The 22,527-nt window shown below is 36.2% G+C and overlaps 1 protein-coding gene across 4 annotated transcripts in view; it reads left to right on the top strand.

Moving 5' to 3' along the window:
- The window catches only part of Cecr2 (CECR2 histone acetyl-lysine reader), a 146,865-nt gene that overhangs the window by 115,237 nt on the left and 9,101 nt on the right, over positions 1-22,527 (top strand). For 3 of the 4 annotated variants that reach the window (XM_076853943.1, XM_076853945.1, XM_076853946.1), the window contains exons 4-13: positions 1,267-1,406; positions 2,219-2,323; positions 4,759-4,808; positions 5,504-5,673; positions 12,053-12,136; positions 18,345-18,498; positions 19,964-20,093; positions 21,058-21,095; positions 21,179-21,270; positions 21,472-21,598. In XM_076853943.1, the coding sequence (XP_076710058.1) occupies positions 1,267-1,406; positions 2,219-2,323; positions 4,759-4,808; positions 5,504-5,673; positions 12,053-12,136; positions 18,345-18,498; positions 19,964-20,093; positions 21,058-21,095; positions 21,179-21,270; positions 21,472-21,598 (1,090 nt within the window). The remainder of the gene's footprint in view (positions 1-1,266; positions 1,407-2,218; positions 2,324-4,758; positions 4,809-5,503; positions 5,674-12,052; positions 12,137-18,344; positions 18,499-19,963; positions 20,094-21,057; positions 21,096-21,178; positions 21,271-21,471; positions 21,599-22,527) is intronic. The other variant, XM_076853944.1, reaches the window with a different exon arrangement.

The following is a 22,527-nucleotide window of genomic DNA, read 5'->3' as shown; positions in this document are numbered from 1 at the left end:
GACAAAACCTTTGAAACATCTTTAACACTACTTAGTTGTAAAATAAGAAAATAACACCTCTAAACCAAATTAAAAAAAGCATTCACCAGAACTATTTTTTTTAAATTATATATGACAGCGGAATGCATTAAATTCTTAATACACATACACAACACAATTTTTCAAATCTCTGGTTGTGTACAAAGTATATTCACACCAATTTGTGTCTTCATATGACCATCACAACTTCTCCAACCCCTCTGCCCTATCTAGAGTTCTTCTGTTCCTCCCATGATCCCCTTCCCTATCGCACTATGAATCAGCCTCCTTATATCAGAGAAAATATTCGGCATTTGGTTTTTGGGACTTGCTAACTTCAGTTAGCATTATCTTCTCTAACTCCATCCATTTACCTGCAAATGCCATGATTTTATTCTCTTATTGCTGAGTAATATAGAAAGCCTACATCTTGGGAGCAAATCTTTACCCCTCACACATCAGATAGAGCACTGTTCTCTAGTGTATATAAAGAACTCAATAATTTAAACACCAAAAAAAAAAAAAACCCAAATAACACAATAAATGGGCCAAGGACCTGAACACACACTTATCAGAAGATGATATACGATCAATCAACAAATATGAGAAAATGTTCATCATCACTAGCAATTAGAAATGGAAATCAAATCTACTTTTAAGATTTTATCTCACTCCAGTCAGAATGGCAGCTATTATGAAGACAAACAACAATAAGTGTTGGCAAGGATGTGTGGGGAAAAGGCAAACCCATACACTGCTGGTGGGTCTGCAAATTGGTGCAGCCAATATGGAAAGCATTATGGAGATTCCTTGGAAAGCTGGGAATGGAGCCAGCATTTGACCTAACTATCCCTCTCCTCCATCTATACCCAAAGGACTTAAAAACAGCATACTACAGTAACACAGCCATATTAATGTTTATAGCAGCACAATAGCTAAACTGTGGAACCAACCTAGATGCCCTTCAGCAGGATAGCTTTTTTTGGTGAAATGGGAGCAGTGGTGAGGGTAGGGAACATTTGAAATATTTCCAAATCTTGTTCTTCATAGAAGGTAATCCCTTCCTATTCTGTCTCTCTTTCGTCTGTCTTGATCAAAAAATAAATATGATACTTGGTTATTTTAAAATACGAGGCTAATTTTGAATCACTTTAGTTTTTTTCTATTTTTATTTTATTTTATTTTATTCATTTTTATTTTATTTTATTTTATTCATTTTCCCAAACTCCCAATTCCTTTTGGGTCTAGGGTCTGGATGCAGACAGTCTCCGTGTGGAACCTCTGGGGGAAGACAATTCTGGGGCCCTCTACTGGTATTTTTATGGAACACGGATGTACAAAGAGGACCCAGTACAAGGGAAGTCCAATGGCGAACTTTCCTTGAGCAGGTACAGACTTTAATGTCAGGGTGTGACAGCTACAATGTAATTCATTAAAATTAAGTACATCAGTACATCGCTGCTTTTTTTTTTCTTTTTCTTTTTCTCTTTTGAAGGAATTAATTGTATTAGCATGCCTATAAGGAAATGGACAAGGAAAGGAGTCTTACCATACAAAAATTAAAATGAGGGTTTTGGATATAACTCAGTGGCAGAGAGCCTAGCATGTGCAAGGCCCTGGGTGCTATGCAAAATAAATAAATGCATAAATAAATTAAAAGGAATTACTCCATAGCCTCTTCCACAAGGCTATGGTGATTTCTAAGGAGTACCACTACCTTACTACAGACTATTTTAATACAGCCATTTTTTTCTGAACAGCACAGTTATGTGTATAACAGTTTCATCTTTCATAGGCATGCCTCAAGAACTCCATTTTTTATTAGAATTGATATTCTGCTCTTTGACTGTTAGGAGCCATCAGCCTAATTCCAGAGAACTTTAAATGATGGCCTGAAATGTAAGCTTTACTGAGTACTTCCTAAATAAGAGACCTCTTCGCCACAGCATTCCAGAACAATGCTTGCTTATTTTATTTAGACTTCCTTGTTAGTAGGAGCAATGCTTACTATTAGGAAGGTTTAGAGCTTACGTAGTGCAAAATGTCAATTTTCCTTGGTTCCACTGTTTAATAATAATGGAAGACATTTTACCCTCCCCATTCCTTGTGTTTGTTACATTTAATCCTTTTTGTTAACCTCATGACCAGAAATACTATAATTAGTTATATTAGAATTACCTGTGATCATACTGTTTCTTAGGGAAAGTGAAGGACAAAAAAATGTCGCAAGTGTTCCTGGAAAGACAGGAAAAAGAAGAGGAAGGCCCCCCAAACGCAAGAAACTACAGGAGGAGATTATTGCAAGGTGAGAAAGTCTTGTTATTCTCTGGTCACATGCCTTCATGCTAGGAGGATCCTTCATTTCATTTTTTTCTTCATCTTTTATTATTGCCTCTGGAAGGACATGGGACTTTGGTTGTGGAGACCCAAGGTCAGAGTCCTTGTTGAGTGTACATTAAGGAACCAGGAAGCCCTGGCTGCATGATCTCTACAAAGTTACCTACCTTCCCTAAGCCTGTTATTTTATTGGATTATGATTATCCATTTAATGAGGATTAAATTGAACACAATGGTGCATGCCAGTGTAACAAACTGAAAATCATGCTTGACCCATAGTAAAGGTGTTTTGCTTTTTTTTAAACTTTCAATTTTTTAGTTGTTGATGGACCTTTATTTTATTTATTTATTTTTTTATTTATATGTGGTGCTGAGAATTGCACCAGTGCTAGGCAAGCACTCTACAATTAGCCCCATGGTAAAGATTTGATAAACATTTGTTATACCAAACATTTAAGAATTTATTGAACCACATGTTTTATACAGAAAGATGGAGTGAATTAATTTTGTGGTTACCTGTAATTATTTCTCAGCGGAGAACTTAGCATTTAACATGCCCAGACATCCTTTATTTTATGTAGAGTGCAATTTCCTACAATAAAGAAAAGGTGAAAAATCTAAAGTATTTTCTTAATTTTAGCAAAGGAAAAGGCATCCTCTTGTATTGAAAATAATTTCTTTTGTGTGTCATTATCTTTTAGGAAAGACTACCATATGAATCTTGATATGAGTATATTTCAGAATCTGACCCAATCTGACCTATACTATATAAATATACTTTTCACTTAAGAATCAGGTATATCATTATAAAGCAATGGAAGTGTGGCCCATTCCTAAAATTTCTGTTAACAGAATAAGCAGTTTCTTCCTAGTAAGTTTATAAACTATAAGTACTTATCTAAATGCTTGGATCAAGCCTTTTTCACTGATTTTTTTTTTTTATCCACAAAAACACATTCCTAAAAAAATCAGATTATGTTGATCAATCAGAATTTGATTTTGTTAACTCAAACAGCATTCCGCTTAATTTTCCCTGATTTGACTAGATGGTAACTACCTGTTTCCTCCTTATCAGTGTTTGTGAGAAATGTCATTCATTTGTGTTATATATGCAACATCTGTTTCTGGATTCCACATGGTCCACATGTTCTTTTATGTTCAAGAAAATGTTTTATGTAACTCCATTTCCCTGTGAGTGCACAATTAAAGTACCTTGCTGTTGGGATTATAGAGTAATTTTAAGAAGCACACATGGACGTGTGCTACCCTCTACTGGTAGTTTTATACCTTTAGAGCTATGTATCTGAGACTATTTAAACATTTTTAAAATAAATGAAAATTGAAATTTATAAGTGTTCAGTAACCTATGGCCTGTGGCTATCATATCAGACAACCCTTGTTGGAAACTTTTTCATTTCCCACAGTTGTATTTAAGAGTGTACCGCTTTAAATGTTTGAAAAATAACAACAACAACAAAAAAATCCAGCTTTTTTGTTTGTTTGTTTCAGGGTAATAATTGACAAATGACAATGACATTTAACACTGTTGTTCATTTTGAAATATAATCTCTGACATCCTTTGAGGTAGGAACTATTAAAGGCCCCATTTTACAGGAAAGTTTAACTTTCCTGAGGTCACATGGTTTGAAAGAAGCATGTTTCACTGATTTGAAAGATGCAGTTCAACTTCAGATCCCATGTTCTTCGCCTCTACCTTACATAAGAGCAAATTAAAAACGCCTATTCTCAGTATAGCCCTGCATTAGGGAATCCCTAAAGGACAATGGAATCCCTAGTTTTTTTTCTTGACTTTTAATTATTAACACTTAACCCATCTGTCTGATTTTCTAAAAATTATTATTTTTCTGTACGATGATGTCATTGTCATAACATTGGTACCCAAATGAACTTATGTTTTTAGCAACATGCCTACATCCTAGTGACCGTTTATTCTGTAGAACCATTCTTCTTGAATCTACAAACACAGTCTTTCTCTTTGTGTTATGTTAATTGCGTCTTTTTGTTGTTGTTCTTTTTTTTTAACATTTTTTAACTTTATTTTGTTTGTTTATTTATTTATTTTTATGTGGTGCTGAGGATCAAACCCAGGACCTTGCACATGCAAGGCGAGCTCTGTGCCAGGCGAGCGCTGTACCGCTGAGCCATAACCCCCGCCCCATGTTGTTCTTTTTAAATATACATGACAGTAGAGTCTATTTTGACGTATAACTTCCCATTTTTACGATTATACATGATGTGGGGTTACAGTGGTCATGTATTCATATATGAACATAGGAGAGTTATGTCCAAATTATTCTACTGTCTTTCCTATTCTAAGGGAAGCACTGTGTAAATTTGAATTTGTTTTTATTTTAATTGCTGCCATCTTTTCTTGTGTTACAGTGAAAAGCAGGAAGAAAACTCCTTGGTGTCTGAGTCACAGACCAGAAATGGTAATGATCTTTGTTGGCGTTTAGAAAAGATCAAGTCAACATGATTCATGTATATTATGATGGTGACTGTCTTTTTCCAAAGTCATTGAAAGCTATTAAAATGATTGCAGTAATCTTATAACTAGCCTCCCTCCCCTTCTTCAATTCTTTTTTCCTCACACCAGCCTCCCTCCCCTTCTTCAATTCTTTTTTCCTCACACCTGTCCCATACCCCTCTCTCCATCTGACAGCTTAATATCAAGACAAGGTATGTTAACTCAAACATTTTAGTGAATCATAGTATCTCAGCGAATTGTCCCATTAACATCAGCACTTTATGTCTGCCATACGGGTTTTCTATCTGATTTTTATCCTGTAATCCAAATGGCATATTTTAGGGGAAAATAATCAAGTATTTTACAGTATCACAATATAAATGGGTCTAGGCATAAATTTCTGCAAAGACGCTCAAACTATTTTTCTGGGAAAGTATATAAATCCATTTAAGCTTTTGTAGGATGTTAATATCTTATTAAAGTCACAATAGTTATATTTGTATTGGTAAACAGTGACAGCAATAGGAAAATCAAAAGTATACATTTCTTATCTTCTCTTGTTTTAGTCATGACCTAGGTTAGAAATAATCCTGAGAATAAATACAGAATAAAATGTCCTTGTTAGGATATCTTATAGTGAATCATGCCTTTCTTTTGTAGGATCACAAGGACCAGGCCAAGGCACTTGGTGGCTCCTGTGCCAAACAGAAGAGGAGTGGAGACAGGTCACCGAGAGTTTTCGAGAGAGGACCTCCCTTCGAGAGCGGCAGCTCTATAAGCTTCTCAGTGAGGACTTCCTGCCTGAGATCTGCAACATGATCGCCCAGAAGGTATGTAGAGACACTGAGGATTCAGTGCCATCAGACCGCTGATGCTATGATGTTAATTTGAATATTTGAATGCACTGTCCTTAAAGTATTACAGACTGTCATCCTGTCTGAACTGACGAGTTAATATGGGATCTTGTACCACCCAATTCTGCTTCCAGAGTGGGTCACATATTCTCCTTTCCCCCCAAGAATTCCTCTGTGAACAACACCCACCAGTACTTAAATAGCTTTTCACAGGCTAGAACCAGCTTTCTTTCTATAATGTTTCTCAGGACATGCGCCCCGAGCCTGCCAGTTTCTCTCCTATCACCCCATGTAGACCTCTGTATAATGATTATTTGGTTTTTGTTGTTGTTTATTAGTTTCTGCTTTTTGGGACTGGGGTTTAACCCAGAGACAATTTACCACTGAGTCACAAAATTCCCACTTCTTTTTATTTTTTCTTTTGAGACAGGGTTTCACTAAATTGCTGAGACTGGCTTTGAAATTGTGATCCTCTTGTCTCAGCCTACCAAGCCACTGGTATTACAGATGTGCCCTACTGTGCCTGGATTTTGTAAAAATGTTTTTTCTCTTAAAAAACAAAAATCACCATATTATGGATCTCTTTCATTAAACAACAGACTTTGATGAGTGTATATCTTGATGGCTTCAGTGCCAGCTCCTAGACCTAGCCACCTGAGCTATGTGTGCCCTCTTCTCCAACTTCAGGTTAAGTTATAATTTTATAAATTATTTATACGTATTTCCATGCATGCATACCCCAATTCATGACATTTTCAAACAACTTCTTCCCCAGCACACATACCTCCTTTTTTTTATTTTTAACCCCTTTGAATGCTATTCTCTAAACTCCATCTTCAAATTTACTATATCCATGAACTGTTTCTCCCAGCCTTAGGATTTTCTTTCTTTCTTTTTTTTTTCCTCATGTTTTCATTGTGAGTTTAAGCTTCTTCAGTTCAGGGACCTCCCCTGCCTTATTTTTTTTTTTTAAACCTCTGAAGTGCCTGATTAAATGTGGTTTGTTGTTGTTGTTGTTTGTTGCTATACCAGGATTGAGCACAGTGGTGCTATGCCACTAAATTATATTCCGAACCCCTTTTATTTCTAAACAGGATCTTGCTCAGTTGCCAAAACTGGCCTTGAATTTGTAATCCTGCTGCCTTAGCCTCCTGAGTTTTCTGGGATTACAGCCCCTGCTCTTGACCTTGAATGTGATTTCTACAGTGAATGATTGGCAATCATTCTATTATTGCATTTCAATAATGTAATATTTTTTATTATTAATATATGCTAATAGAAAACCAAAAATCTTGGAGCATCTGCCAATGAAATCTGAAGAGAAAATAAATATAAATTATTGCAGCACCTAGAGGGAAAAGCAAAATATCAAATACATTACTAAATTTGTTCTGGATTCAGTGATGCATGTAACCTTTAAGAGGTTAATCCTTTTTTAAAAAAATATTTAGTTTTTTAGAAGTTGTTGGACACAATACGTTTATTTTATTTATTTATTTTTATGTGGTGCTGAGGATTGAACCCAGGGTCTCGCACATGCTAGACAATAGCTCTACCACTGAGCCACAATCCCAGCCCCCAGATGAATCCTTTATTGAAAGTTCTAGGCATTCTAGCAGGAATTTATAAACAGTGAGTTATTGAAGACTTAACTTGATATTCACCAAGAATATTTGCACTTCACATCAGTGTGCTTAATTCCGTATGAGAGCATTTCATTCAGTTTTTGTGATCTTCAACCTACTGTGACAAATTTTCTAGGAAAATTATAGTCTCATTTTATTAAAATAACTAAGATGGTTTTGTGGATTTGTATCATCTTGTATGTGACTTGATCTAAAGGGCCCGTGGTGTGGCACAATAAACCTTGTATAAATCATATAACTAATTAGCTTATTATATCTGCTTTTTCAACTATATTATACAGAGATTTTGGTAGATAGTAGAATTATTGGGCAAAATTTAAAAGTATAAAACTGATGCTTTTGTTAAAAACATTTCCTGAGTTGATTCTTTTCAAGATAAAAAAATTAAGATACGTCTCAATGTAATTTTTAAGAACCATGAAAATAGAAACTATAAGATTTGATATTTTGAAAGATATACAGTACTTTCAATTTCAAAACAGTGTTAGCCAGAAAAAAAATCAGGCTGGGGGTGTAGCTCAGTTGTAGAACCCTTAGTTGGCATGCTCCCAGTCCTGTGCAAGTTCAGCAAAACAAAGATAAAACCTGAATTAATTGGATTTATGCACAATTATTTTAAATTTAGAAGATTTGAAATTTTCTAAACCTTCAATGAATAATTTCCAAACATTTCAGAAATGAGGTACCAGGGATGTAGCTCAATGGTAGAGCACTTGACTAGCATGCATGAGAGAGGCCTTGGCTCCACTTTCTAGGAAAGGATAAGGGAAAAAATGTGAAGGTGCCCTTGTTAATTTAGAAAGGTATCTTATATTCCCATTCCCGACTAAATTAAATACTCTTCTCATTCAATAATATATATTTCTGTAATACTGACAAATAAAAACTACCTCCTAGCCAAAAATCAGAGGTAAACCTGAGAGTGTAATACTGGCAATAACATTTTGGATGGCTTGCCCGGTATAATATAGCAAAAAAGGGTACAAAGATACAAAGTTTTTGAATGTTTGCCTGGAGACAGTAAATCTAATAAAATGTCTATTAACTAGAATTTCTTAACAGTGCTGGAAAACAGACTGTTTGCATCAGAATCATTGAACGTGTTTACCAAAAATTCTCATTCCTACCTCTGCTCTGTTCCTAACCCTTGTCAGAGTTATTCCAAGTAGTACCTGTTATTTTTGCAGTTGTAGAATTTCACCAGGTGATTATTGTGTATACTAAAATTTAAAATTCTCTGGAAAAAACACCCATTATAGTAGCAATGAAACAAACTTGTCAGAGTTGTACATTGTCTTATAAGGAAAATAAGCTTACAAATTCATTGGTAGATATATTATCTGTTTGTGGGAGGAAAGAGTAAAATAGAGCATAATATTCACCTAGATAAATTAAAAATTATTGTAATCTCTTCCAAATCCCAACACAGTAAAAATTTCGTCCAAAACAACAGGTGAATGTAAATAGTGTGAAGTAGGTATATTAGATATTAGCACAGGAATCAGCATATCAGAAGCATTTTCGAAGCCTTAAGCCTTCACTTAAGGCTCACCTAGTGTAAGTGATTTGCTCAAAGATATAGATAGTTATCAACTCTTAGTAATCTTTGTTATAATTGGCATTCAGCAGTTGAGTTACATGTTCAATAGTTGTAGCATTTTTATGAGCCTGTTTGTTCCTGTTGTAATTGTAGTTAAACATTTGAGAATTTATGAAACCAATAAAATGTGGCAATAAAACTTCTGTAAAAAGTTGTATTGGGTTGGGTATATAAGTTCAGTATTAACACTATTTGCCTATTTTGTGTAAGGCCATGGGTTCAATCCCCAGTACTGCAAAAAAGGATTAAAAAGATATTTAAAACAAGTTGCTTGGGTTGGGGATATAGCTTACTGGTAGAGCACTTGCCTAGCATGCAGGAGGCCCTGGATTCCATCTCCAGTTCCACTACGACCAAAAAAAAAAAAAAAAGTGGTTCTAAAATGTTGGCTACCCACGAGGGTAAAATTGTAAAAGATTGTAGAAGAGTACTTAAAATCATAAGGATTCTTACCTTTGGTTTTCAAGTGTTCTTAAAGTCTTACTTTAAAACTGAAAGAACAGATGAAGATTTTAGAGCGTGTTTATGTGAACAAATCACCAAGAATTCCTCTTGGTGAGTCTTAGTATCTTACAATTGGTGAATGGCAGTATGTTTGTAAATTAAGTGCTTGAAGTATATACATTTTTAAAATTTCCTGCTTTTTTAATATTTATTTTTTTAGTTGTAGTTGGAGACAATACCTTTATTTTATTCATTTATTTTTATGTGGTGCTGAGGATCGAACCCAAAGCCTTGCAAGTATGAGGTGAGCGCTCTAATGCTGAGCCACAACCCCAGCCCAGTTCCCTGCTTTATATGTTAACCTATCATTACTCACTGTAATTGCAATAAGCAAGAGGAATTTTGTTCTAACATTGAAGAAATACTCATTCAAATGTGAAAATTTAAACATAGATTGGCAGAAAAGAATGCAATGCTCACAATTATACACTATTGCATATTAAAACATTGTATGTCGCCAGGGATGGCCCATACCTGTAATTCTAGCTACTTGGGAGTGTGAGGCAGGTAACAAATAGCAAGACTGGGGATGTAGCTCAGTGGAGCTACCACCACTGGATTCAATCCACAACACTGCAAAACAAAAGCAATGCAAAAAACCAACAGTATATAAATGAAGCACAAAAACTTGAGCAGTGTAGAAAGCTTATTAGAGTAATAAGAACTTTAGGAGTTTTTCTTCAACTATATATGAGTTATGGTATTGCCGTCTTTATACCTGAGGTGTCTGAATTTCAGTTTCAATTTAATCTTATTAGCAAAATGAAATGCTGTAACTTCACAGAAGCTTTTGTGGAAATTAAAAGAACCCATGTCAGTATATGTAGCAATCAATAGGTGTTCAGTCCCCTTCCACTGTTAATGATGATGGGTAATTGATGAGAAAGATTGTTAGGAAACTAAACCCACATTTCTTAACAAAGTAAATGCAAGAGGAGTCAGAAAACTTGATGAATTTCTGGAGGTATGGTGGTAAACTTTAAGGAAAACAGAAGGTTAAGGCCTGCTTTAACCACATAAGAGTTTTTTTGTTTTCTTAAAATGGGATGCATTTTATTTGTTTATGATACAAAAAGTAACATTTATAAAGATAGCTTATAAACGTTAAAGTCCTTAAGAAATAAATAGATTTAGGTAGTTTACACAAAAGGTGATTTAAAAAAAAAAACATTTTTTTTTAAAAGATGGACACAATACCTTTATTTTATTTTTATGTGCTGCTGCAGATTGAACCTAGTACTTCACACATGCTAAGTGAGCACTTTACCACTGAGCCACAACCCCAGCCCAGCCCCAGCCCCCACAAAAAGGTGATCTTAATGTAGAGAAAAAACATTCACCATCTGTATTATGAATAGCTTGTTTTTCTAGTTACTTTCATTGAAGGTGATAAAGTTGGAGTGAAAATGGTATTGGCTTTTTTTTTTTTTTTTTTTTTGCTATTAACATGGTAAATTGGTGTGGTTCCTTTTGAAGACAGTTTCTGTACATTTATTATTTATTTAAAGTTTAGAAGATCTTCCCAGCACATGTCTGTAATCCTAGCAGCTGGGGAGGCTGAGGCAGGAGGAGAGTAAGTTCAAAGCCAGCCTCAGCAACTTAGTGAAGCCCTAAGCAACTTAGACCTTGTCTCAAAGTAAAAAGGACCGGTCTGTAGCCCAGTGGTAAAGCACCCCTGGGTTCATTCTCTGGGACTACCATAAAAACAAACAAAAAACACTTCCTGTTAGAGCCTTGAAACTAATAAAGGGGATACTTTAGGCATATGAGAAAAATGCTAGAGTAGCTTTTGGAAAAAAGTGTCGTGACACCTGAGTTTGATGCTGTAGCCACAGAAGTTGCAGTGACTGACCTGAAAGCCCTGCTTACCACCTTTTAATAATAGGTTACAAGGTGAAGCTATGGGGCTTATTCCATAAAGTTCCAAAACATACATATGTTAATACACCGTGGCCTTCCAATGATTGACTAGATGTACCTCATTACTGGAAACTCATTCTTTGAAATTTTCCTCCTTCAGCATTCACTGTCCTTCTAAATTTTCTTAGGTCCTTAATGTTTTCAGGTGAGCTCTCTAATTCCAAGTCTCTCTGCCTTTTTCCCACTCCTACTCACTCACTTTGGGTCCCAGCCTGGGCAGCTGCCCTCACTTCTCACTACTGCTACTGACCTGCCTTTTAAAGGGGTATTCTGCCTCCAGCTGCACATAGTGTCGGCTCTCAGAGCCACTCCTTACAGCTGAAGGTTATAAGACATTGGCTTCCCCTTAACCATTTGGGGATTATTTAGTTTTAAAACTGTATTTAGGTTTTTAAATGTTTTAACAGTCAATGGGAATTTTTTTGCCAGTGATATTATCAAAGGAGACACTTGTTTGTGTTTTTGTTTTAAGACCATACACTGGCTTAGTTTGTTGAACAGCTGAAGAGTTCTTTTGTGATTATCCTAAGTGTGGATACTTTTAACCCTCCATTAAGGTAAAGCAGTTACCAGCATACCTTTATGGTCACCCTTTGGCAGTAGTGAGCAGTGGCGGCAGCAGCAGCAGTAGCTGAGAATACCCTAATCTATCTTTTCGTTTCTTTTCCATACTTCTTAACTATAGGGAAAACGTTCACAGCGCACAAAGGCAGAGTTGCAACCTAGGTGGATGTCTGACCACCTGTCCATCAAAGCCATGAAGCAAGAGGTGAGTGAGAGTAAAGAGGGAGTTTTTAGTGTTCAGAAAGAATGGTGCCATTTTCGTGTACTTCTTTTTATGCCATTTTTTCTAATTCTAAACCTAGTTTTCATAAGATGCAATTCCAGAAAGAAGGAGCTGTAAAGATAAGGAAGTCACATCCATATTTAATATAGAAAGATAAGTTCTATAGTAGATATAAGATATTCATGAATGCAAAGGTGGAAGAAATTAGAATTAAGCCAAAATGGATAATTTGTGTAGGCAGGGCTGTGTTTGGCCTGACAAAAAGACCTTTGAGGGAACAACTGACGAGTTACTACTTCGAGGATTTTCCATTTGAAACATCCAGGAGCCAACCAAGTTTGAGTGTTTTCATTTTGTAGTGTAGTTTAGAGTAAGTAGTTAAATGACTCTAGCATCACACTGTAGAAAGGAACAGACAAAGTTTTTATTCATTCAGATTTTTAGAGAACAGTTTAGAAAGGCATAAGAAACTTTTCTGGTTGGTATGGCTTTAAGTGATCAGGAAGGCAAATAGAGTCAAATAAAGAAGCTAGGAGATGAAGGCAGCAAGGTGAAGCTGTTTAAAAGTCATTAGCAAGATACGAAGGATAGTAGAATGAAACTATACTTTATGTGTTTACGTGACTGCATGACCAACATGTACACTCAGAAAAATGAGAAATTATATCCCATCTATGCTTGATACATCAGAGTGCATAAATGCATTCTACTGTCATGCATAACTAATTAAAACAAATTTTTAAAAAATTTTAAACAGTCATTAGCAGGAACCTTGCTGTCCCATCTCAAGATCTGCCTGCATTGTTTGCTATTTTGAGTTTGCTACACACTAGGTGCTGTGGCCTGCTCACATTCTCTTTACTTTGTAACCATTTATTCTCCCTTTGTCACTGTTCCCTTGAATACTTAAGTTTTGCAATAGGATTCAGTTCTTTTACTCTATACCTTACCTTGCTATACACATACATATGATTTTTTTTCCTTTGCAGTATTTTCAGAGCTCTGAAACAGAAGTGTCAACACAGTCCTGTATTACAGAGAATCTATCATTAACTATATATATTATACCTTGAGCTGAGAAAAGGGAAAAACTGATAATTTGTAAATTTTTTATTGACTTCTATATATTATTTAGTTTTTGTCTCTGCTCTTAGGTGTCCTCTTGCCAGGAGATCAGTGGATCAACATCTATCTAATTACCTCTGGGTGTGACAGTTCTGTACTGAGTGGCTTCATTTCCCCTTTCTTCTTTCTTTCAGGAGTCACTGGTTTGGCAGTGGCCTTTGGTAGTTGGTATCTAGCTGCAATTTTCAGTGGGTTTCCAGGTCATCTCTCTCATCTACACTATTTCCACTCCTTTTATTAATATTTCTTGCAAGTTCCTTTCTGTTTGCTCTTCAATGCTCTGCAGTCCTCCATGCCCTGCAGTCCTCCATGCCCTGATTCACACTTCAGATTATCTATAATCTGAATACCACTGATGCTTCTTCATGGCTGCAAGCAGAAGTTCAGCATCAGGCACCAATATTTCTTTTATTCTTGGCAGGGTTTGTTTTTATATTCTGCTCTTTAGTTTGAGATAACAGAAAATCACAGCATTATAGAGATTTTTAAATATCTGTCTGATATGGGCCATTAATGTGGAGAACACCTTAATGATGGTGTGTTTTGTGCTTTTGTTTTTAGAGTAGAAAATTTTCAGGCCTTTCAAACATGCAGGCATTGGTGGTCACCCAGGAGTCTAATCTTATTGCCTCAAAAAGTCTTTTAATTGTGACTCCTGGGGAAACTATCAGTGAAGGGCCACTGTCTCACTGAACCCCAGGATTAGGCTGCTGCCATGGGTGTTTTTGCCAGCAGGCTCTGGACCTTGTTGTTGCCAGGGAGCTGTTTGTGGTGGTATAGTCTCTAGGGTGCCAGTGAGTCTTAAGTGCTTGCCTTGGGGGAGGGGAGCCAGGGCACTGCTTAAACCAGAGATTCTGGTTAATAATCCTTTAGAGGATTTCAAAGTAGTGTTTCTAATTAGCTTCTCATTAAGATGCCCCCTGGATTCTAGTAGGCCTCTTATCTATAGAACATTTAAACACCAACCCCTATCCCATTCACAGCTGACCTCTTTTTTGAAAAGAGAATCCCAGTGCAAGAGAATATGGTTCTTTTTTTCCCCACTGTTTAATTTTTTGGTTTGGTTTTTGCTCATTTTGTTGTACTGGTGTCCTCAGAAAGTGAGTCCTATCCTGTCCTCCAGTGGTGTTTTCATTAGCATACGTTTTGCTTTTAAGTGGCAGAGTGCTAAAAATTAATACAGAAATTTAAAAGCAGACTCTTGGTACACAACATGGATTTTTTTTTCAGATGTGTATGATGTCTTTCATGTAAAATGTTGGGAAACTGCTAGAATTGTAACATTATGTTAAAAAGAAAAGGGCACAAGAAATGTGAGGCAGAGGGGGGTATTCAGTCAAGCAGAGGGGTTTTTCACCTGACACGCTAATGCTGGGTGGGGTGAACTCTACAGAAAGTGATATGAGAACAGGTAGATTAAACAATAGAGGTAGGGGTCAACACTGTAAGGCAGGGGGCCACAGATGTACAATGGCAGGAAGCCTAGGCAGGGGCACTTAACCACTGAGCCCCATCCCCGTTTCTTTTTATTTTTTATTCTTGCTAAGTTGCTTAGGACCTCTGCCTCCAGACTCACTGGGATGGGGCCACCATGCCCGCCAGCTTTAGGTTTTTGACCTCACCTTGAAATGACATTCAGGGAGCTTTAAGTTTGTTTTTTAAAGAGGCTGTAATTCAGATTACTCAGTTATTATAGCATGTGTGTTTAGCACATATATTTTTTAAAAAAACTAACCAGACACATACTGTGTAGTCATATTTATGTGAAATATCCAGAAATAAAGAAATCTACAGAGACATAAAGCTGGTTGATGGTTGCCAGGCACTATGGGAGAAGAATGGGAAATGGCTTCTTAATGGGTTTAAAAGTGGTTAATTTTGCTTGTGAATTTCACCCCAGTAAGAAAAGAAATAACCAGATGAAGGTAATGTTTACATAATTTTTTTGTTAATGATCCATAACCATGACTTTGATTTAAGAGCAGCAATCTCTGGGGAATATGGGAAGGGAGGGGTAATGGGGAGAGAGTGATAAGTGGGCAATGAGTTGCAGTTAAGAGGGCAGGGAGTTCTGGTTTGCTCTTGCACAGTAGGGTGACTGCAAGTAGGAATTTTATGCCATGTGTTTGAAAAAGCTCAAGGAAAGAATTTTGAATCCTGCCATAAGGAAGTGATGAATGTTTGATGAGATAGATTAATTTAACTTGATTTTACTCTATATATGTTTTAAAATATCACATAATAATCTCTTAACATACAATTTTTGTGCTTTTTATGGATCAGTTAAAAATAAATTTAGGGTTTTTTTGGGCAATAAATATTGCAGAATTTCATTCAGAGGAAAATTACAGTTTAATAAAAAGGAGAAGAAAACATTATTCAGTAGTTACGAGTGTTATTTTCCTAATGCTTCATCAAATTTCTCCCTTCAGATTAAAATTTATCTGTGATCTTTCAAATTATTTATATATGACTTAAGATAAGCATTGCTTCTTTGACCTGGTACCCATAGCTTACAAGAATCAGAACTCTACCCCCAAGGTTGAATCCCAAGTTCAGACAGGGCTGTTCCTCACTGAATTGATGAAGGCTGATGATTGGCAGGTGCACTGCACTTGCAACTTTGCTCTTATCCTGGGGCTTAGGATCCAGCTCAGTGGTGGAACACTTGCCTTGCCTAGCCTAGCATGTGTAAGGCCCTGTGTTCCATTCCCAGCCCCCACCTGCCCCAAAATCTGATCCCTTTTTATATACATCTAATGATTTTTTTTTTAAAGTTTGATCATTTATTTTAGATGTTCTTTTTTTTTTAATATTTATTTTTTAATTTCCGGCAGACACAACATCTTTGTATGTGGTGCTGAAGATCGAACCCGGGCCGCACGCATGCCAGGCGAGTGTGATACCGCTTGAGCCACATCCCCAGCCCTACGTCTAATGATTGAAAGAAGAATATTTGGGGGGCTGGGGATATAGCTCAGTTGATAGAGTGCTTGCCTCACATGCACAAGGCCCTGGGTTCAATCCCCAGCACCACTTAAAAAAAAAGAAAGAAAAGAATATTTCACATATTTTCATCTGTAGTCTTGGGGAGAAAGGCAAAGTATGCATAAATTAAAACGTATGGTCATTATAGATACCTTTTTTTTCGACTTGGTAACTCTGGGTTAATATGTTCTCAGCTGTGTGAAAATGTTATCAAGAGTTGGAATATATAAGGATTTAGGAAAAGGGGGAGGTAGAGATTGTTGGAAAGGATGGAACCTGCTTCACTGACATGTATTTAGGAGGCAGTGACAAGATGTAACCAATCATCTGTTTAAAAGAATTGTCCTTGGGCTGGATTGTGGCTCAGTGGTAGAGTGCTTTCTTAGCATGAGTGAGGCATTTTGGTTCAAAAGAAAAAGTCCTTGTCAAATGTCAGTAGCATCCCTGTTTTCAGAATTATCATCAATTTCACCTCTAGTTGTGGGATAATGATGATTTGGGAGGCTTGTGGTGGTTATTTATTTCTATTGAGGTTCCTTATGAGCACACTGTTATGTGTGTGATTCAGATTTAATTTTTTTATTTAACTTCTCCTGTTCATTCCCAATTTTGTTCTTATGAACTTAAAGTCAGGCTCAAATATTTTGAGTGATAAAAATGATGCTTAGAAGTCCACTACCTAGACAACATCACCCCCAAATTGAGTCAAATTGGGATCTAAAGTGGTTTTAAGAACCATAAACAAAATATATTGTTAAAAATAGTTTCATTGTTGAATGGTAACTTGTACATCGTCATTCTGCATTCTTTATTCCCACCACATCAAGACCACTGCAATTTGTATTCTCTGTAGCAGGCTGTAGGCATGACTTCTTCAATAGCAGTACTGAAAAAAGAAAAATGTTTAGCTTTTACATTAGCAAAAAAGTTGAGAAAAATGGAAAATAAACATCAGTGTTCTAGCCTATAGAATGGTTCAGAACTAGTTTTACTGGAAAATATACATTGTAAAACTTTCATAAAATTATTAGTGGTAGTGGTCCTGGTTTCCTTAGTTTACCTTTTCTTTTGTTAGATTTCTTAGGTAATCACATTCCCATTGGCCATTTGCAATCTTTATGTTAATGTTGCTTAGGTTGGAAAACATGCTAGCCAGTCCTTTGAATAATTTTCAGGAATATCTGCATAAGCCCCTTTGTCTCTTTTTTGAATCTTAAAGCAAAACAGCGACCCTCTTCACCTCCACCTCCCAAATTTTTCATATGAAGCTGGGTGTGGTGAGTCATCCATGTAATCACAGCAACTCAGGAGGCTTGAAGCAGTAGGATCATGAGCTCAAAGCTAACTTCAGCAACTCAGCAAGGCCCTAAGCAACTTAGTGAGAACCTGTCTCAAAAATAAAACAGAAGAAAGTGTGGGGATGTGGCTCAGTGGTTAAGTGCCCCTGGGTTTGTTCATTCCCTGATTCAAAAAAAAAAAAAAGTCATGAATCATTTGTCTAATAACTTCCATCCTTAGTATACTTAGCTGAAGATGCTTTTAAAAATTGCACTTTCATGGGGCTGGTTTGTGGCGGGCCCTGGGTTCTATCCTCAGCACCACATAAAAACAAACAAAGGTATTGTGTACAACTACAACTAAAATAAATAAATATTTTTAAAAATTGCACTTTCATCAAATAATAAATCTAGAGGAATGTCTCTCAATTTTTTTTCTCTTGTCCATCACATTGTGTATGACATTGTTTCCTAAAGACTACAAATCATATAAATTTTTGAACCTATGCTTGAGTCTTAAATTACTTTACTGAGACTAGCTTTGAACATGTGATCTACCTACCTCAGCCTCTGAAGTAGCATGTGCCCTTGATCCCAGCCCCCACCATTTTAGTATGTTTATATGCCCATTCATGTATCTTATAGATAATACAATAAACTTTTAAATGAATTTGATATAAATTCCTTAGCTAATATTACACATCTATTTGTATTTATTGAATTCAATAAATTTAAGAAGTGATGAACTGCTTTGTGTTAGTGTTCAAAATTTACTAGATATGTTCATTGGCTCCTGACAGGAGACTCCTGTGCTCACCAGAATTGAAAAACAGAAGCGCAAGGAGGAAGAGGAAGAACGGCAGATTCTCCTTGCAGTGCAGAAAAAGGAACAGGAGCAGATGTTGAAAGAGGAAAGGAAGCGGGAATTGGAGGAGAAGGTCAAGGCAGTGGAAGGTATGTAGCCCTTGTTCGCTGTCTGGAGAGGTTCCTGTGTGGGAATAGCCCTCCTACAGCCAAGATCAGATGAAGGTGGGATCGGATCATCATTTATTTCAGCTATTTCTGGCCATTTCTGTTTAAATAGGTCAATTGTATTCTGTTTGTTTACATTTCCCATATCTGCTTCATAATATGAGTGAGATATGCTTAAGAAAAGTTCCAAATATTTTTATTTAGATAATAGCACTACTCAAGTCTAGCATATTAATATTATTAAGACAAAGTTTTCTAAGAGTCTCTACAGGGCATAGTGTAATGAGTGTTTACTTTCATTTATAGTTCAGCATAGCAAAGGAAAACAACTATCTCTCGATGTTTTCTTGGATAACAGTTGTGATTTATAAGCTGAACCTGATAAATCATGTGATAATCTACCATTTGGCTTGATTGAATATAGACAGCATTTTTCTTTTCTATTGTAGTTTCAAATGAAATTGCATAGCATATGGATTTGACTTTTTCGATAACAGTGTTTCAATGAAAACAGGTCAATTTTGGCTATGAAAAATAAAATACATTATGAGTTTTTTCCCTCTTTTTTTTTTGTACTGGGGATTGAACTCAGGGACAATCAACCTAGTTCATTGCTTTATTGTAAAACCCATAGTTTGTGTAATCAATAAATTTAGCTTGTTTACATATTATGTAATTATATCTTACTTGTGAGATCTTGAATATATTTTGTTTCCACTGCTAGATTTTATTTTTTCAAGTTAATAATTATGCTTTTTGTTTAATTATGTGTTTCAGTGGGACTCTTGTTTTTTCAGCAGGTTCTTATTATAGGTACACAATTGTGGTTTAGTTTCTGTATCTGAAATTAATAATGTGTAATGAGATTTTCTTTAACAAACAAATGTTTTTTGAGAACTCATTCTTTGTGGCACTGTTGTAGGTATATGGTAATGAATGAAATAAGATATTCTTATTGTAGAGTTTCACTTCCAGTAGGAAAAAGGTGAGAATAAAACAGATAACTGTGGCTGGGTGCAGTGGTGCATACCTGTAATTCCAGTGATTCGGGAGGCAGAGGCAAAAGATCTTAAGATCAAAGCCAGCCAGCAGCTTAGCTAGGCTCTAAGCAACTTCGTGAGACCCTGTCTCGAAAAAGGGGTCATGATGTGGCTCAGTGGTTAAGCACCCCTGGGTTCAATCTAGAAACACGCCCCTACACATACACACAAACTGGAATAGGTAGTGGTGAGCTATCTGAATAAAAATAAACCAGATCTATGAATAAAGAGTGCTATGATTGAAGTAACACTTAAATAAGATTATCATGAGTATTCTCTGAAGATGTGACATTGAAGTCAAGTGAATGAGGTTGCTCTGTGTATATCTGAGGTGGGGATGTGGGATGGGGAGCATCATAGGCGTCAGGAAGAGTGAGCACATACGCTCATTTGACTATTCCTTGTAGATCGAGCCAAGAGGAGAAAACTCAGGGAAGAAAGGGCATGGCTGCTGGCTCAAGGCAAGGAGCTACCCCCAGAACTTTCCCATCTGGACCCTAATTCTCCCATGAGGGAAGGAAAAAAGACAAAGGACCTGTAAGTATTTAATAATCACATCGGTGATGTCACTTGGCACTGTACCTTCCTAATAAGCAAGCCCTCCTTTCATTTAATATTTAAAACTGAGCTGTGTAGTAGGCAATGGCATCACCATTTCAAACTTGAGAAAACACAGTAAGAGACAGAGGTCAGCCTGAAACTCAGACCTGACTTCAGCACTCCTCGTACCACCCAAATGGAGATGCTGAATGTCTCTTAATGCTCATTTGCCCTTCTTAGATTTTTTGCTGTCATACTCTAGAAGCACAGAGATGCTTATGCACAAAACTCTTAGTACCCCACTCATTAACTTAATGAAATCATAACTGATGATTTATTATATACAATTGTTTCTTGAAACAAATGAAAAGAAGTTTGTACTTTTGAGAATAATAGCTTCTGGGCTGATGTTGTGGCTCAGTAGTAGAGTGCTTGCCTAGTATGCATGAGATACTGGATTTGATCCCTGGTACCACATAAAAGTAAAATAAAGGTACTGTATCTACAACTTAAAATATATAGATTTTTTAAAAAAGTAACTTCCTTTGTAGTTATCCTAGGTACTGTATATCTTTACTCCTTAACTAAAAATGCAAGAAGGAAAGGAATAGTGTTCTTGAACTCATTCTGCTATGTGTTTTTTAATTATTGTTATTATTTAGATCCCAAATAAACTTATAAGCCATGAATAAATCCTGCTTAAATAAATTGTAAGATCTTAAAGTTTTGTATCATTTGCATATACCCCATCATATTATACATAAGTAATGTGATATTCCCTTTTTTCCTAAGGTGGATTATCTCCCATGTTTATATTATTTTTAGCAAATGTTATCTATTAAATAAATAGTGTTGAGACTATTCAAGATCTTAGTGCATTTAGCTATGTCTATGGTTAAACTGAAGATAGGTTGAGAAGGTAGTCAGAATGAATACTAATGTCTTATTTTATGATTTACAGCTTTGAGTTGGATGATGACTTCACTGCCATGTATAAAGGTTAGTTCCCATTCTCAACTACTGTGTTTATGGTGGAAGTCTTGCTGTGAGTGATTAGTCAAGTTTTCTTCTTTGGTTTTCAGTTCTAGATGTGGTAAAGGCTCATAAGGATTCCTGGCCATTTTTGGAACCCGTGGATGAATCTTATGCTCCTAATTATTATCAGATTATAAAGGTAGCCTCTGTGTCTTGCTTGTACTTTATTGTTTGTTTGCCTAGCTATCATTCTTAAGATCAGGGTTGCTGGAGATACACCAGGCTCTTGAACAACTTGTAATGCCATTATTCTTTTGCCTTGTAGGGACTATAGCGTGTTGTTGTTTATTCCTATAATATGTTGTTGTTGATTATAATAGAGTTCCTTGTTCTATTTTAGATCCCCATGGATATTTCAAGCATGGAGAAGAAATTGAATGGAGGTTTGTACTGTACCAAGGATGAATTTGTAAATGACATGAAGACAATGTTCAGGAATTGTCGAAAATATAATGGGGAGAATAGTGGTAAGTGGGTAAGAAATCTGTGCCAGGTGCATATGTGTTATGCCATTATATAATCAGATTTAAAAACTCCTTCTGTTAGTGCTTTTTTTTTTTTTTTTAAAGAACTATCAACAGAATGTAAACTAAAAGCTATGGCTACTACAAGCATTTCCACTATATGTGTCAGGAGCTCTCTTTCCTCCCATAGGACAGCAGAGCTCAGCAGGAGAGTAGATGGCCTTAGGTTGTTTCTCATTCTAGAGACTAGTCTAGATTTACCTGGTCCTCTTTAGCACAAATGGGGGGTGAACCTAGATGGAGCCCATTCTTTTTTCAGGGGTTGTTGGGTGGGGGATTGAAATAGCACTGGGGTTGGAACCTGTGCATGTGGTCCTCTTACATGTTAGACACATACTCTACCAATGAGCTACACCCCAGCTTGTCATTTTTAAGTCATTTTGAGAAGTCAGCATAGTAACTATTTAATACTAAAGAATAAATGGCTCCAGGTACTCAAACTGGGTTATTGATGAATTAAGAATGCCAGAGTTAAAAAAAAAAAAAAAGATTCAGTGATTGTGAGTTTAGTAATTTAGCTCTAAAAATTAAATTTTCAATGGTTTGAGGTAATTAGCCATACAACTTTGAGCTTTTTATGGGTAGAAGCCATCTCTTACTCATCTTCTGGTCATAAGTCTACAGAATATGCCCCCAAAATGAGGTGGAACAAATAGTTGCAGTTTTTATTGTTAGTGGAAGAATTATCTTTTTTTTTTTTTTTTTTTAAGATGTAATTTTTTTTTTAGTTTTCGGTGGACACAACATCTTTATTTTATTTCTATGTGGTGCTGAGGATCGAACCCAGTGCCCCGCGCATGCCAGGCAAGCGCACTACCACTTGAGCCACATCCCCAGCCCAAGAATTATCTTTTCTGACCTATAAAATCTAT

This window comes from Callospermophilus lateralis, chromosome 4 (genome assembly GCF_048772815.1).
Source record: "Callospermophilus lateralis isolate mCalLat2 chromosome 4, mCalLat2.hap1, whole genome shotgun sequence".
Classification (NCBI taxonomy): domain Eukaryota; kingdom Metazoa; phylum Chordata; class Mammalia; order Rodentia; family Sciuridae; genus Callospermophilus; species Callospermophilus lateralis.
The sequence above is the reverse complement of the archived record's forward strand: the minus strand, read 5'-3'. Positions and strand labels throughout refer to the sequence as shown.